Source organism: Prionailurus bengalensis, chromosome D1 (genome assembly GCF_016509475.1).
Source record: "Prionailurus bengalensis isolate Pbe53 chromosome D1, Fcat_Pben_1.1_paternal_pri, whole genome shotgun sequence".
In the NCBI taxonomy this organism is placed as follows: domain Eukaryota; kingdom Metazoa; phylum Chordata; class Mammalia; order Carnivora; family Felidae; genus Prionailurus; species Prionailurus bengalensis.
The window spans coordinates 101,948,003-101,963,429 of record NC_057346.1 but is presented as its reverse complement, the minus strand read 5'-3'; the positions used below and the strand labels follow the sequence as shown (position 1 = coordinate 101,963,429).

Below are 15,427 nucleotides of genomic sequence, written 5' to 3'. Positions count from 1 at the left end.
CACGGAGGAAAACTATGCAAACCATAGATATCGCAATGTTAACAGTGGTTATATCTGTGAGATGGTATTGTGGCCTTTTCTTCCTTCCTATTCATTTTGACCATCCTTTACATTTCGCACTATACACTACTTCATTAAACTTGATTTCAATTTCAAATGTACGTTTCCGTTTTACCATGCATTCCATGTTTCTAAGGACTGACAACTTAATTTTTCATATTAGTTATTCCTGTAATTTGTGTTTATCTGGTGCCCATTTGGATGTGTGAAGTGTTTCTAATCATTTACCACTATAAATACCTTCATAATCCCACATTTTGGGGGGAAATATTTCATTATAATATGTTGCCACGGTGGAATAATTTGTTAACAAATTAAAAACACTTCTCCTCAAAGAGGACAAAACTAATTTACAAAATCATCAAATTCTAAGTGAAAATCATGGTAACTATTTTTCCTCATATTAAAATTATATGACAAATCTTCACTTTTAATCTGAAGTTCTTAAACTTCACTTTATATAGTTTTCTGAATGTTTAACATTTTAAAAAGAAGAGTAGGAAATCTAAATATTGTCAGTTTAAAAAAGGTTTTTATTCTGAATTTTTTTTATCCTTTGACTTTTAAAATCCTATGGTAATAGATTGATTCATCAATACTTTTTTCATCTTCTTAACTGCTGAGGAAACTGAGGCATATGTAAGCATACTAAATTGTCTAAGGTCTTTTCATTCAGCAAATGTTAGACCCACTATTCACATTTGGGTTTGTAGACTACAAAGAATCCGTGTTTGTTTTGTTTTGTTTTGTTTTGTTGTTTGGTTCTGTTTTAGTATACTCTACACCCAACATGGGGATCCGAACTCACAACCATGAGATTAAGAGTTACATGCTCTACTGACTGAGCTAGTTAGCTCCCTCAATCCATGCTTTTTAATAGCACAGTGGTGGCACAGTGAACGCACCAGCTTGCCAAGGCAGGAGATTGTGAAGTCAAAGATGTTAATGATAGGCTTTTGGTATATAGAACATGGACTCACAGTCTGCTGCAGGAGTTTTGTAAAACAAAACAAAAAAAAAAACAGGGAGCCACTGAAATGTTCAAATAGTAGATGAATGTGTTTCATGAAAAGATAAGGAAGAAACTTTTGAGAACCTTGGATCAGAGTAGCCCTGTATCTCTATGATCCATCAAAATGTATAGTAAGATCAAAAGTGAACCCTGACCTAAGGCAAGTTTAAATATGATCTCTCTCTAGCTCTTAATAACATCCTAGTTTTTTGTCATTAAGCATTAATATGAGCCCTAGACTGAAAAAAAATATTTAATGATTTGCATGAGTGGCAAACTAAAAATCATTCTCTTTGTCATTAAACATTATAAAATTATTGTTGCATTTATTTGAAACAGATGCATGCATATCTATATCTATATCTATTGTATATTATATGTAATATCTGTATATAGATATTATATAATCTATACATCTGTATCTATATCTATGTATCTATATCACAGTTATCAGTTGTGTGTGGTAATCCTTATTTATATATTGCCCCCTCAAGTTCATCAGTACAGCTGGAACTAGAACTCAGGTCTTTAGGTTCATAGAAGGAAGGAAGATATACAAGTACCCATTATTGACGGTTACGCTTTCCATGTTGTTTAATCCTTAAGAAGACTCCAAAATGAGTATCATTGTCCTCATTTAATTGATAAGCTAGTGAAAGCCCACACACAGGCTACATTGTCCAATGGGTTCCTTTTGTTTTAAGCTATACCTTGATTAACAAGGACCAACTTACTGAAGGTTTGCCCACTATGAATCATATGATCCTTGCTACTGGCCAAATGTTTATGATGTTTCCATTATTTTAAATATATTTATATGGAATTTATATGGAATGGATGATGCCCTTGGGATGCTATCCCTGAACTGCCTAATTATTATTATTTTTTAATTTAGATAATTGGAAAAAATATAGTGAGCTCTCATAGGCTTAAAAAAAAAGCAGTTTACTGCTCTTTACAAAAAGAGTCTTTTGGGACCAAGCCAGGCTTACAGGTCAGTAGAAAGTTGTGTTAAATCAGTCACAAAGTAAAGTTAGGATGTAGTACTATTCTTTTTAATAAATGCAGTATGCTAAATTATAATATGGAACAGCTTTATATTGTCATATTTTTTCTAAGAAATTAGCAAGTCAGAAAAAGAATATTTATACCATGTATCATTGCTTTTTATGTGGGATACTGGTAATGTAGCCAGAGATTTCTGAACTGGGAATTTCCGAGAGGTGAAAAGTCTGAACTTTTGTCCATGTGTTGCCTGCAACTAGTTATGTAGATAATTAGAGGCTTTTTCATTTATTTGAGAATTGAGAAAATCAGTACTTCTCTATGGACCAAAAATTAATTATTCTTAATACATTTTCCATTACAAAATGAGAATGGGTATAAATTCTTACAGTTGTTTTCACATCTAAAATCTCATTTTAAGTGAAAATATTTTGAAAATTTCATTCTACAGTGAACACATATGCAGAAGTTGCATATTAAAAACAGACATTCTGATAGTTTTTAAAGAGCAGACCATGAAGAAAATCCTGTTTAGATTTACTAAAGTTACTTCCTTAATTTAATGAACACCAAAGCCTGGTTTCTATTGACAATGACTTTCTTCAGAGCATCTTTCACCTCCTTGTTCCTAAGGCTGTAGATCAAAGGGTTCAACATAGGAATGATCACTGTATAGAAGACTGAGGCCATCTTATCCGTGTCTAGGGAATGGTTTGAGCTTGGCTGTAAGTACATAAAGATAAGGGTCCCATAGAATATGGTGACCGCCAGCATGTGAGAGCCACATGTGGAGAAAGCCTTGCGCCTGCCCTCAGCTGAGCGCATCCTCAGGATGGCAGAAATAATGTACGTGTAGGAGACAAAGACGACCAGAAGGGAAGAAATGAACATGATCCCAGCACAGACAAAGATCCATAGCTGTTTGGAGTGAGTGTCTGAGCAGGTTAGCCTGAGGAGAGGCATGTCATCACAATAGAAATGATTGATGACATTGGAGTGGCAATAGGAGAGGCGAAAGGTGAGGATAGTATGAAATAGTGCAACCAGGAAGCTATAGCTGTAGGGGACAACCACAAGCTGAATGCAGATTCCTGGGGACATGACAACCAGGTAGAGGAGAGGGTTACAAATGGCCACGTATCTGTCATAGGCCATGGAAGCCAGTAGCAAGCATTCAGCGGTCATGAAGGCCAGGAAACAGCCTAATTGAGCAGCACATGCATTGAAGGAGATAACATTTTGTTTGTACAAGAAATTCCCAAGCATTTTGGGTGTAATGACAGAAGAGTAGCAAAAGTCAACAAACGCCAGGTTGCTAAGAAAGAAGTACATCGGTGTGTTGAGTCTTGAGTCTGTTCTAATGACTAGGATCAAGCCGAGGTTACCAACTACTGTGAAGAGGTAGATAGATAAGAAAACCACAAAGAAGGGCGTCTTTAATTCCTTTCGATCTGTGAGGCCCGTGAGAATAAAATCCTTTACGTGGGTGCAATTTATCTGAGCCATATCTTTCCAAGGCTTCTGCATAGGAAAGCAGAGAAAAGAGTTAAATTCAAGTTGCTGCTCCTATGAGTAGTAATTTTATACTTTACTGTCTTGTGAAGAGGTTTAGTTGCCAAAATAGTGATTGTTAGCATAATGTGATTCTGGGAATGAGATGGAGAACAGAAAGAAATATATGCGGGAAAGGCATATTTCCCTTCTCTCAAATCCATTGTCTATAGAAAGATGGGACCCATGGAATAGTCCACATTGTTGTCCCAAAGCTGACAGAAAAATAGTTTGTATTTTTTAATCTTACTTTAATAATTTGTCACTTAAAGTCCCTTCTAGGTTGCAGAATAATCTTCATAGTTATATTAACAATTCAAATACTAAAAATGGGTAGAGAGGGTACAATGAGATGTTTATTGGTCTCATTTTATCTTGCTAGACCTTTATGTAAAAACCATATTGTAATGCCCACTTTACACACGAGGAAGAGGAAACTGAAGTAGTAACACCTGAAACAAAAGCAGATAACTGGTCTGAGTATAGGTAGTTTGGTTTCACACTCGTATGTTTTTAACTCAGGAGACCATATCTCATCATTTTCAAATTTTGCTTTCTATCATACTGCCCACACATCGTTATCTCTGAAACATGAAACTACATGATCCAAGGGAATGAACCCTCACAAATTTTACAATATATTTCGAATGAAAATAAACTGATATTTGCTTTCCAAGAGATTTGAAAATGTATGTCTCTTTATAAGTCAATTTATGTTTCTTTCAATTCTTTTTACCTTTTATTAAGGAAATATAAATTTAAATTATGTTTTTGTATTCATCCTCATTTTCTTACTTTAGGTTGGATATTTATTTTTCTTATTCATTTTGACTGACTTTCCTAATTGAACTATTGAACATCTAAATATAGTTTATGGAAATCTATTGTAGGAAAGCATAAGAATTATAGAACTGTGTTCATACTGTTAATGTTAAATGTCATTTCTCTTCTCCTTTTCTTCTCCCTCTCTCTTTCTCTCCTCTCTCTCTGACTGTCTCTCACTCTCCCTGTCTCCCTCTTTCTCTCTCCTTCTATCTCTCTGTTTCATCTTTATACCTGAGAAATGAAAACAAATCTTTCTTAGATAAACTCATACAAACTGCTTTATACACTCTGGAAATTAAACAGGGAATAAATATACAAATCTAATAAAAACTTGTGTTTCTTCAAATTTTATCCAGAGTTTACTAATAGCTCTTTTGTAGCTCTTACAACTACTATTCAACTTATCCAAAAATGCATTTTAGTTATTTTTTGTTTGTTTCAATCAGTATGTGTATTGGGAAACACTGTGGGGTAAGTAAAAACTTTTAAGAAATACTTATTTACTTTAATTTTATCATAAATAAATTGTATGTTCCTTTCTAAAACATTAATATTCATGGAGTTTTAATGTCTAATTACAGCAAGATGGAAATTGAGATAAATAAGAATTAGCAACCCATCTATTCCAGATATCTAATTTTCATATTAAAAATGAAAGTCAATCTAAGCAAAATGTTTTTTTAAAAGGAGAAAGGAATGAGAAAGGGAAAATAATGGGGTGCCTGGAGGCTCAGTTGATTGAGTTTCCAACTCTTGATTTTGGCTCAGGTCATGATCCCAGCATTGTGGATTGAGCTCTGAGTTGGGCTCCATGCTCAGGGCTTAAGATTCATTCTCTCTCTCTCTTCCTCTGCTCCTCTCCCACCACACTCTAAAAACGGGGGAGGGGGAGGCAATAAAATAACATTTTTATTTATTGGTCTGCTCATAAAAGATCTTTCTATAGACTATTAGCTTTCAGACTCAACATTTTTATGTCACAAACCACAGAAATAAATAGTTATTACATGATGGCAATGAAATTAATAAATATATCCAGAATGATACTCTCATTACCTGGCATGCACTTACCTTGCATGTTCTTTTGTGTTCGAATAGAAACTGTTCTACATATCAGATGAAGAGTTAAGACCCAAAATCTATAAAGAACTTCTCAAATTCAACACACGAAAAACAAAGAATCTGGTGAAGAAATGGGCAAAAAACATGAATAGACACTTCACCAAAGAAGACATCCAGATGGCCAACTGACACATGAGAAAATGCTCCACATCACTCATCATCAGGGAAATACAAATCAAAATCACAATGGGATACCACCTCACACCTGTCAGAATGGCTAACATTAACAACTCAGGCAACAATAGATGTTGGTGAGGATGTGGAGAAAGAGGATCTCTTTTGAATTGCTGGTGGGAATGCAAGCTGGTGCAGCCACTCTAGAAAACAGTATGGAGGTTCCTCAAAAAACTAAAAATAGAACTACCCTATGACCCCGCAATTGCACTATTAGGCATTTATCACTGGATACAGGTGTGCTATTTCGAAGGGGCACATGCACCCAATGTTTATTGCAGCACTATCAATGATAACCAAAGTATGGAAAAGCCCAAATGTCTATTGATGGATGAATGGATAAAGAAGATGTGGTATATGTATACAATGGAGTATTCCTCAGCAATCAAAAAGAATGAAATCTTGCCATTTGCAACTGTGTGGATGGAACTAGAGGGTATTATGCTAAGTGAAATTAGTCAGTCAGAGAAAGACAAATATCATACGACTACACTCATATGAGTACTTTAAGACACAGAACACATGAACATAAGGGAAGGGAAGCAGGGAGGAGGACAAAACATAAGAGACTCTTAAATATAGAGAACAAACAGAGGGTTACTGGAGGGGTTGTGAGAGGGAGGATGGGGTAAAGGGGTAAGGGACACTAACGAATATACTCCTGAAATCATTGCTGCACTATATGCTAACTAATTTGGATGTAAATTTTAAAAAAATAGAAAAATATATAAATACAAAAAATATTAAAAATTTTTTTTTCAACGTTTATTTATTTTTGGGACAGAGACAGACGGAGCATGAACGCGGGAGGGGCAGAGAGAGAGGGAGACACAGAATCAGAAACAGGCTCCAGGTTCTGAGCCATCAGCCCAGGGCCCGACGCGGGGCTCGAACTCACGGACTGCGAGATTGTGACCTGGCTGAAGTCGGACGCTTAACCGACTGCGCCACCCAGGCGCCCCCCAAAAATATTTTAAACACAGAATCTGTTCTATTCTAATTAATTGAAATATTACAGTTAAGATTCTAAAAATGGAATCATGATCTACTTACTAGTAGTTACAACACAGTTCCAAAAGCTACACTCTAGCATAACACACACCATCACCAATCTCACTAATCTGAGTAGATGAGCAACTTACCTATAAACAGATCTAAGCAACACCTCCCACCCTGATCAATAAGCAAGACTGTGCACATTCCACCCTTTTCTTGGTTATGTCCAACTGCTACTCCCTTAGGAGCCTATCTCAATTAACTCATTCACTCTTCCAATAATATATATTGAGAACCATTCATTTCCAAGCACTACTGTCTGAAAACAGAGCAGCCAAAGAATAGGCAGTAGACTAGACTGGAAAGAAAACTTTACCTCAATTTCCTTTATTTTCTGGTCTCTTTTCTTCTCAATTGTTTTGCTTCACTACAACACACAAAATTCTGACATTTGTACAGACAAACCATTTTACTTTGTATTAAAAGTAAAGCATGAATTATATTTAAAAGTGTATGTAAACTTTTATAATCTCATCCCTTAATATTTTTATAATCGGAATTCCATTCAATTCTCTCTACCAGCAGTGGACATCCATTGGTTCAGTTAATCAAACTGGTCTCCACTTGTCAATAACAGCATGCCCTTCCTTGCTTCTCTACTTTGTTCTTGCCATTCCTAGTGCAGTAAAACCTTCGTTTGCAAGCATAATTCATTCCAGAAATAGGCCTGTAATTTAAAGCACTTGTTTATCAAAGTGAATTTCCCTGTAAGAAATAATGGAAACTCAGATCATTCGTTGTAAAACTCCAAAATATTCATATAAAAATGAATTACGATACTGTAATATAATACAGAATAATAAAGAAAATACAAAATATAAAGACAAATAAACAATTAACCTGCATTTACCTTTGAAAACCTTCTTGGTTGATGTGAGGGAGATGAATGACAGGAGGGTTATTGTCTGGGACAACTTTCACTATAACTAATGGAACCACTGCTATCTATTGGCTCAATGGAATCTTTTTATTTTCCTGCAACTTTAACAAAGAACTTATCCAATGATCTAGAATGAAGCAAAACATTCCCAAGCTTAGTCTTGTATGGAAAAGCAAAGGACTATCCGTAGGTGCTTGGAAGTGACAAAAAATACATTAGCGCCAGTTGTGGGCTCCATCCAACGTTCTGAAAAATCACTGATTTCTGCCAGGCACAAGAGCCTGAGACTGAGCATCCAAGCATGGGAGACGATCACCCACAATCCCGCAGTGAGAGAGAGAGAGAGAGAGAAAGATTGAAGATCCTTTGGCTTATTCGTGATCATGTTACTTTCAGCATCATGTACTGCTTGCATTGCAAGACATCACTCATTTATCAAACTAAATTATTATAAATGTTTGCTCATCTTGTGGAACACTCACAGAACAAGTTACTTGCAATCCAAGGTTTTATTGTACTCTTCTTTACAAGAAAAATGGATGATGAAAGGAACATTCTTTTATCCTTAATGCCTGTTGAAACATCATCTATTCTGTGAAGAGCTACTTCCCATGTTAACATATTTCATATGTTTTTTCTAGAATCACTTGAGACATAATTCATTTATAGTTCTCGCCACGTGTATAACGACCATCTGTATCCATACATCTTCCCTTTCTAGATGTTAGTTAGACATTTTAAAATTGAGAGCCATGATGGTTTTTGTCATTTCCTAGTGCAGTCTCTTCTACATGTTAGATAATAAAGGAATAAATAATAACATTCGTAAATATTTTGAGATTAATATCATAATAATTATATTTGAATATCTCTTCCTCTTATTCTTATGTTACAGTCATTGCTTTGGAATATTTCTAAAGACACACTGGTGATCTTTGTCCAATATACTCCCCACTAATCCTGCGTGAATTCTCTAGCTATAATAAATGCAGAGACACAGTTTTGGCATAGGTTATAATCTGATAAATCACGGGCCTGATTTTTCCAAATTTCTTTATAGATTCTGAACTGAAATTTTTATTTTCTTTAATCTGAAAAGAAATTATATATATGAAATAAAATACATATAAAATATATAATCTAAAAATAAAAATATGTATAAATAAATATATATTTAAATCCAAAAAGAAACACATATAAATATAAATATAAATATAAATATATCTAATGCAAAATCAGAGAAAACAGTTTACTTTTATTTTACAAAATGCACTAGTCCATCATGTTATACTCTATTTAATTAAAAAAAATTTTTCACATTTATTTATTTGAGAGAGACAGAGCATGAGTGGGGGAGGGGCAGAGAGAGAGAGGGAGACACAGAATCCGAAGCAGGCTCCGGGCTCCCATCTGTCGTCAGCACAGAGCCCAATGTGGGGCATGAACTCACAGACCATGAAATCATGACCTGAGCTGAGGTCAGATGCTTAACTGACTGAGCCACCCAGGCACCCACTACTCTATTTAATTTTTAAAATTCTTATCTTGAGCTGCTACAGGATTGTTAATAAGTCAATAAGTCAAAGCCCACCATTTTGAAATATATTCTTCTTATCTACCCAGGTAGAAGGTGCTCCTCTTTCTTCACACAATGGGTCTGAATAGCAGGTGACTGCACGTATTTATTAGTGTCTCTGTCCCAAAAGATCTTGCCTCACAGCATGATGCAAGCAAGATTATTAGAAAAATTACAGTCCCTGTTCAATTGATACCTCGAGAAAGCTTTGAAGGTTTATTGATGTGATTCCCTGTTTGTAAAGAACTGCATATCTATATCTCTGCCATTAGTATAGTATTATTGCTCTAAGGTTCTCCTAACTCTTAAAATATTATGATTAGTTAATTTTTAAACATTATTTTTGTGGTAGTAGATGATTAGTGTCAATCTTTGAGATTTGCTTTAAAGGGCAAGTGTGAATTACATTTTTAAAACTCTCATAACTTCCTGTGAGAGGAGTATCTATTTCCTTTAAGGACCTCCCCCTTAATACTGTATGCTCAGGGCATTTGGTAAAAGCTCTGGGCATTAGTTTCCACCCTAGTCACTTTGACCTAGATGATGAATAAGAAATATGTTGCCAATGGTGCATGGGGAATGAAGTGTGGATACATGAATTTTATATACTGGCTATGAATTTAAAATTTTCTCCTATCCTTTGAGCAAAAAGTTAACTATAACACTGGGCTGCGATATAATGAGGAAGGGGATGGAGACTTACATTTCTTTTCCATGATGTATTAAAAAGACACTGTGAAGGAGAAAATATAGCAAAGGCTTAAAAATCACATGCTGCTTACATTGTGTAAATGATGATCAAGCTAGGGAACGATCAAGATAGGAAATTGTATATGTTTGAACTACATGTTCCAGATACTAAATAATACTTTGAATGTATACTGCCTTTTTCTTCCTCTTCCCTGTTTGGGGAACACATCTGGTACAATTGGCTAAATATCCCATCTCTACTTGTGTCTTGTTATAAAATGCTGCGACTTGAGGTTTGGTATTGAGATGCTTGTCCATTATGTACAGTGCAACACTTAAAAACAAACTAACAAAATCCTGAGGAGCAGTGATTCTGAACAAGGCATTTAATGCTGAATGTAATTAAAAGGACACTCTTACTAATGAATCAGAAATATTTGTTTATTTTTTAAATGTTTATTTATTTTTGAGAGAGAGAGAGAGAGACAGAGTATGAGCAGGGAAGGGGCCGAGAGATGGGGAGACACAGAATCCGAAGAATGCTCCAGGCTCTGAGCTGTCAGCACAGAGCCGGATGCAGGGCTCGAACTCGGGAACCATGAGATCATGACCCGAACCAAAGTCAGACACTTAACTGACTGAGCCACCCAGGCACCTCTGAAATATTTAAAGAGTATGGGGCACCTCGGTTAAGTGTCTGACTACAGCTCAGGTCATGACCTCATGGTTCCTGAGTTCGAACCCCGCATCTGGCTCTGTACTGATAGCTCAGACCCTGGAGCCTGCTTTGGATTCTGCGTCTCCCTCTCTCTCTGCTCCTCCCCCATTCATGTGCTGTCTCTCTCTGTCTCTCAAAATAAATAAATATTAAAAAATAAAAAGAAATATGTAAAGAGTTCAGAAATTACATTCGATTCCTCAATTCTTTTTTTTAATCTTAAAATATTGTATCAGGTAAAACAATTAAATAAAATACAACTGATAGAAGACATTTTATAAACGGTCATGGAAAACCATACCTACATTTTATATGGGAATCCAGAAACTTTATTCCATGAATCCTGCATGTACATTTACCCGATGGTCCTGTTTAATGTCAATCCATACCTTCCTATTCAGACTTGTAGCAATCACTGTCAGTATCCATAAGTATTTCATGGCTTAGCTCCTCCTAAGCATCCATTTCCTCACTCATGTCTCATCAAAAACAAGATTTATAAGGCATAGTGTCTGTGAATAAATGTATAATAAAACCATGCTCAGTGAACAGAACTTGGCTGATCAGACAAGTGTAGTAAATTAAGGATTTCCATCTTGTAACATTAGACTAGATCAATAATATTTTAACATCAACAGTGGGTGCATACTAAAAGACTCTACATGGGACGCCTGGGTGGCTCAGTCAGTTAAGCATCCGACTCTCGATTTCAGCTCAGGTCATGATCTCATGGTTCAAGAGTTGAAGCCACATGTCGGGCCCTATGATGACAGTGCAGAAACTGCTTGGGATTCTCTCTCTCTCTCTGCCTCTCCCCTGCTCATGTTCTATCTCTCTCTCTCTCTCAAAATAAATAAATAAACTTAAAAAAATAAATTAAAGACTACATAATTTTATTCTTTCCTATTATTTAGGTGATCTATACATTCCCATACCTAAGTTCAGGGTAATAAGAAGATTCCAAAGGACTTTGTAGTCTCCTTGCTTACTAAAGCATCTGCTCTAGCTGTCCATTCTAAAACTAGGACCATTCATCAATAATTTTACAACAAATTAAAGGAAACAAGGGACAATGCAAAGTATCCACTAAAGGCTTTGTCACGATGTTAGTATAACTGATAAAAGAAAACATTTTCGGGGAGCCTGGGTGTCTCAATTGTTTAAGCATCTGACTCTTAACCTTGGCTTGGGATTCTCTCTCTGCCTCTCTCTCCCCCTACTGCACTCCCTCTCTGTCTCCCTTTCTCTCAAAATAAATAAACTTAAAAAAAAACCCAACATTTCTCTGGGATGCCTCATATTTCTTCTCCCTAAATTGGGTAGTTTAGAAAGAATTTAACTTAATTAGGAAGGAAATTAGTAGGGAAGAGTTTAAAAAGGATTTGGGGGGCAGGTAATCTATTACAATTCTTGCATGTCTATGAGTCTAATTTTGTTTTGTAGGATTGCATTTCTTTTCTTATATCATAATTCTTATGCCTAAATATTTAGTGCCTATACTTGAAGAAGATCTTCAACACTGGAATTCATTTATAAGTAATGTGAACATACCCATAGCAGGTTAACATGATTTTCCATATATAGGCATACCTCAAAGATTTTGAAGGTTAGGTTGCACACCACTGTTATAAATAAAGTATCACAATAAAGCAAATCAAATGAATTTTTTTTGTTTTCCTAGGGCATATAAAAATTACATTTACACTATAGTTTATTAAGTGTGCAATAGCAGTATGTCTAAAAAACAATGTACATAACTTAATTTAAAAAACTTTATTGCTAAAATATGCTAACCATCAACGGAACTTTCAGTAATTCATAACCATTGGCCACATATTACCATAACAAACGTTTGGAATATCACAAGAATTACCAAAATGTGCCAGAGACACAAAGTAAGCAAATGATTTTGGAAAAATCATGCTGCTAGACTTGCTTAAAACAGGGTTGCCACAAACATTTTTAAAAACAGGAATGTCTGTGAGGTGCAATAAAGCAAAATGCAATGAAATGACAGATGCCCATATCTCTTCCAGTTTAGTTCTTTGACTATTTGTCAAGACTCATTCCTAAGGGTAAGTGTCGAAATCAGCCATAGAGCTGATTAAAATATGGATTTATTGACCTTTTTCTGGTGATGCTGATTTAATAGTTCCATAATACCATCTGGTTACCTCTATTCAAAATTGTACAATAGAAATTAGTGTACACTCACTGATCAAAAACGCTCCAAAAATAGCAAAAAAAGTCTATTACAACAACAAAAACTTCCCTCTAATGATACAAGGAATTCTCACAAACATGATCCCTGGAATGTCTAATGATATCACAGTACAGGACATATATACAATAAAGAAGACTGAGAGTAGGGAAAAAAGAAAATCCTCCAGTAAATTTATGAATCAACACAAAAATATCAATGACTGTCCTCTGGGTCTTTCACTGAAAAGTTATATAAATTATATTAATTTCATTAAAATAATTTCAATCGGGGGCATGGGGGGGGTCAGTTGGTTAAGTGTCCGACTTAAGCTCAGGTCATGATCTCACAGCTGAGGAGTTCGAGCCCTGTGTTGGGTTCTGTGCTGACAGCTCAGAGCCTGGACCCTGCTTCAGATTCTGTGTCTCCCTCTCTCTTTATCCCTCCCTTGCTCAAGCTCTGTCTCTCTCTTTCAAAAATAAATAAACATTAAAAAAATTAAAAGTTAAAATTTTTTTAAATTAAAAATAAAATAAAATAATGTCAATCATATTTAGTGTTCAGAATGTAAATTCATCAGTATTATATGTTTTTTTTTAATCAGACAGTAGTAAGGAGTTTTATTTTAAATATATTTTTTCAGTTCAATTTTATTCACTTGGCTTTGAAGAGGATTTTAACTATCCGGATTATAGTTCTTCAAAATGCAGTGATCCACTATACCCCAACATACCCAGGCACAAAACAAAAACAGAAACCAAAGGATAAGAAGGATCAATTTACTTCTCTCAGCTGTATTTTATTACTTTGTTCAAGTTTATTTACTTTTTTTAAACATATGTCTCTCCCAATTCCTGGAAATATTTCTTTAAAATTTTTCTTTTAACATTTATTTATTATTGAGAGACAGAGAGACACAGAGCGTGAGCAGGGGAGGGGGAGACACAGAATCCGAAGCAGGCCCCAGGCTCTGAGCTGTTATCACAGAGACCGACTCGGGGCTTGAACTCACAAACTGTGAGATCATGACTGGAGCCGAAGTCGGTCGCCCAACTGACTGAGCCACTCAGGTGTCTTGAAATATTTCTTTTAAAATTGGGTATGAAGTTAGTGAGCAATGTTTGTTCCTGTAACAACCTCACACTTCCAAGAACTTGAGTTTACTCTTTAATTCAATGCTTCCCAAATCCTAGCTCCTTTTAATTCCTGGGATTAATTGTAAACCTATGTCAGCCACCTGTTTGCTTTCTCCGACATATGGTAACCTATCTTAACCATCTCATCATTGACCTATAGAGCTCTAAAATTACACTGATTTTAAAGAATAGCATGAAATTGTTAGAAATCTCTGTAAGGCAGCCTTCACATCCTTATTCCGCAGGCTGTAGATCATGGGATTCAACATGGGGATCACCAGTGTATAAAACACGGAAGCAATTTTATCGGTATCCAATGAGTAGTTAGTTTGAGGCTGCAAATACATGAAGAGAAGGGTCCCATAGAACACAGTGACAGCCATCATGTGTGAAGCACATGTGGAAAAGGCTTTTTTCCTTCCTTCTGATGAACGCATCCTTAGAATGGACAAAACAATGTTGAAATAAGATACTACAACTATTATCAAGGATAAGACCAAATTTGTAGCTGCAGATATAAATACTATTGTCTCTGGAAGGTAAGTATCAGAGCAGGACAATGTTAACAGTGGGACAATATCACAGAAGAAATGATTGATTACATTGGAAGAGCAATAAGACAGAGAAAATATACAATATGAAACCACAATACCTGTGGAAAAGCCATAGAGGTATGTGAGGGATACCAGCAGAAGGCAGATCTGTGGAGATACCACCACCATGTAAAGCAGGGGGTTACAAATGGCCACATAGTGGTCATAAGCCATCACAGCTAACGTGAGCACCTCGGCTACAATGAAAAATAAGAACCCTCCCAGTTGGGTGGCGCATTCATAGTATGAGGTGGTTTTCTTCTGTACTAAAAAATTGATCAGCATTTTAGGGGCAATGACAGTAGAATCGCCAAGATTGATGATAGCCAAATGGCGCAGGAAGAAGTACATGGGGGTTTGAAGTTGAGAGTCAACACTGGTGAGGGTGATGATGCCCAGATTCCCTGCCATGGTCAGCCCATAGATCACCAGGAAAACAAAGAAGAGTGGAATCTGGAGCTCTGGGCGGTCTGAGACTCCCATGAGAATGAACTCAGTCACCAGGGTGAGGTTCCCTGGAGCCATGTAAGGGTTTGGAAACTCATCTGTTTGGAGAAGAAAAGGAGAAGTGGTTACAAACTCTAAGGATTTATTTTTTAGGACTTTCATTAGGCAGTAAGGGTAATTCCTTAGGTGAGATTTCCTGGAATGATGTACGAATCTAACTCGGTTATTGAAATCAAGGTGCTAGGACTAGTAAATAAACTACAGTCATTTGGAAGAGAGAAAAAGCAAGTGCAGCAAATTAAATAGATGACCCAGCTTCATTCATTATTGGAGGATTTCCTTCCTCACATCCTTATTCAGTTTTGAATATCTTATTTGAAGC

The 15,427-nt window shown here is 35.9% G+C and overlaps 2 protein-coding genes across 2 annotated transcripts; both read right to left on the bottom strand.

Annotated features, from left to right (window-relative positions):
* Nucleotides 1-2,623: 2,623 nt before the first annotated feature.
* On the bottom strand, nucleotides 2,624-3,583 carry LOC122482785 (olfactory receptor 1044). The gene has a single exon (XM_043579082.1). The coding sequence runs from the start codon at nucleotides 3,581-3,583 to the stop codon at nucleotides 2,624-2,626; it is 960 nt and encodes a 319-aa protein (XP_043435017.1).
* Nucleotides 3,584-14,175: 10,592 nt separating this feature from the next.
* LOC122482784 (olfactory receptor 8J3-like) lies at nucleotides 14,176-15,123 on the bottom strand. Its single transcript, XM_043579081.1, has one exon. It carries the CDS (start codon nucleotides 15,121-15,123, stop codon nucleotides 14,176-14,178), a length of 948 nt encoding a protein of 315 aa, XP_043435016.1.
* Between the last annotated feature and the right edge of the window lie 304 nt (nucleotides 15,124-15,427).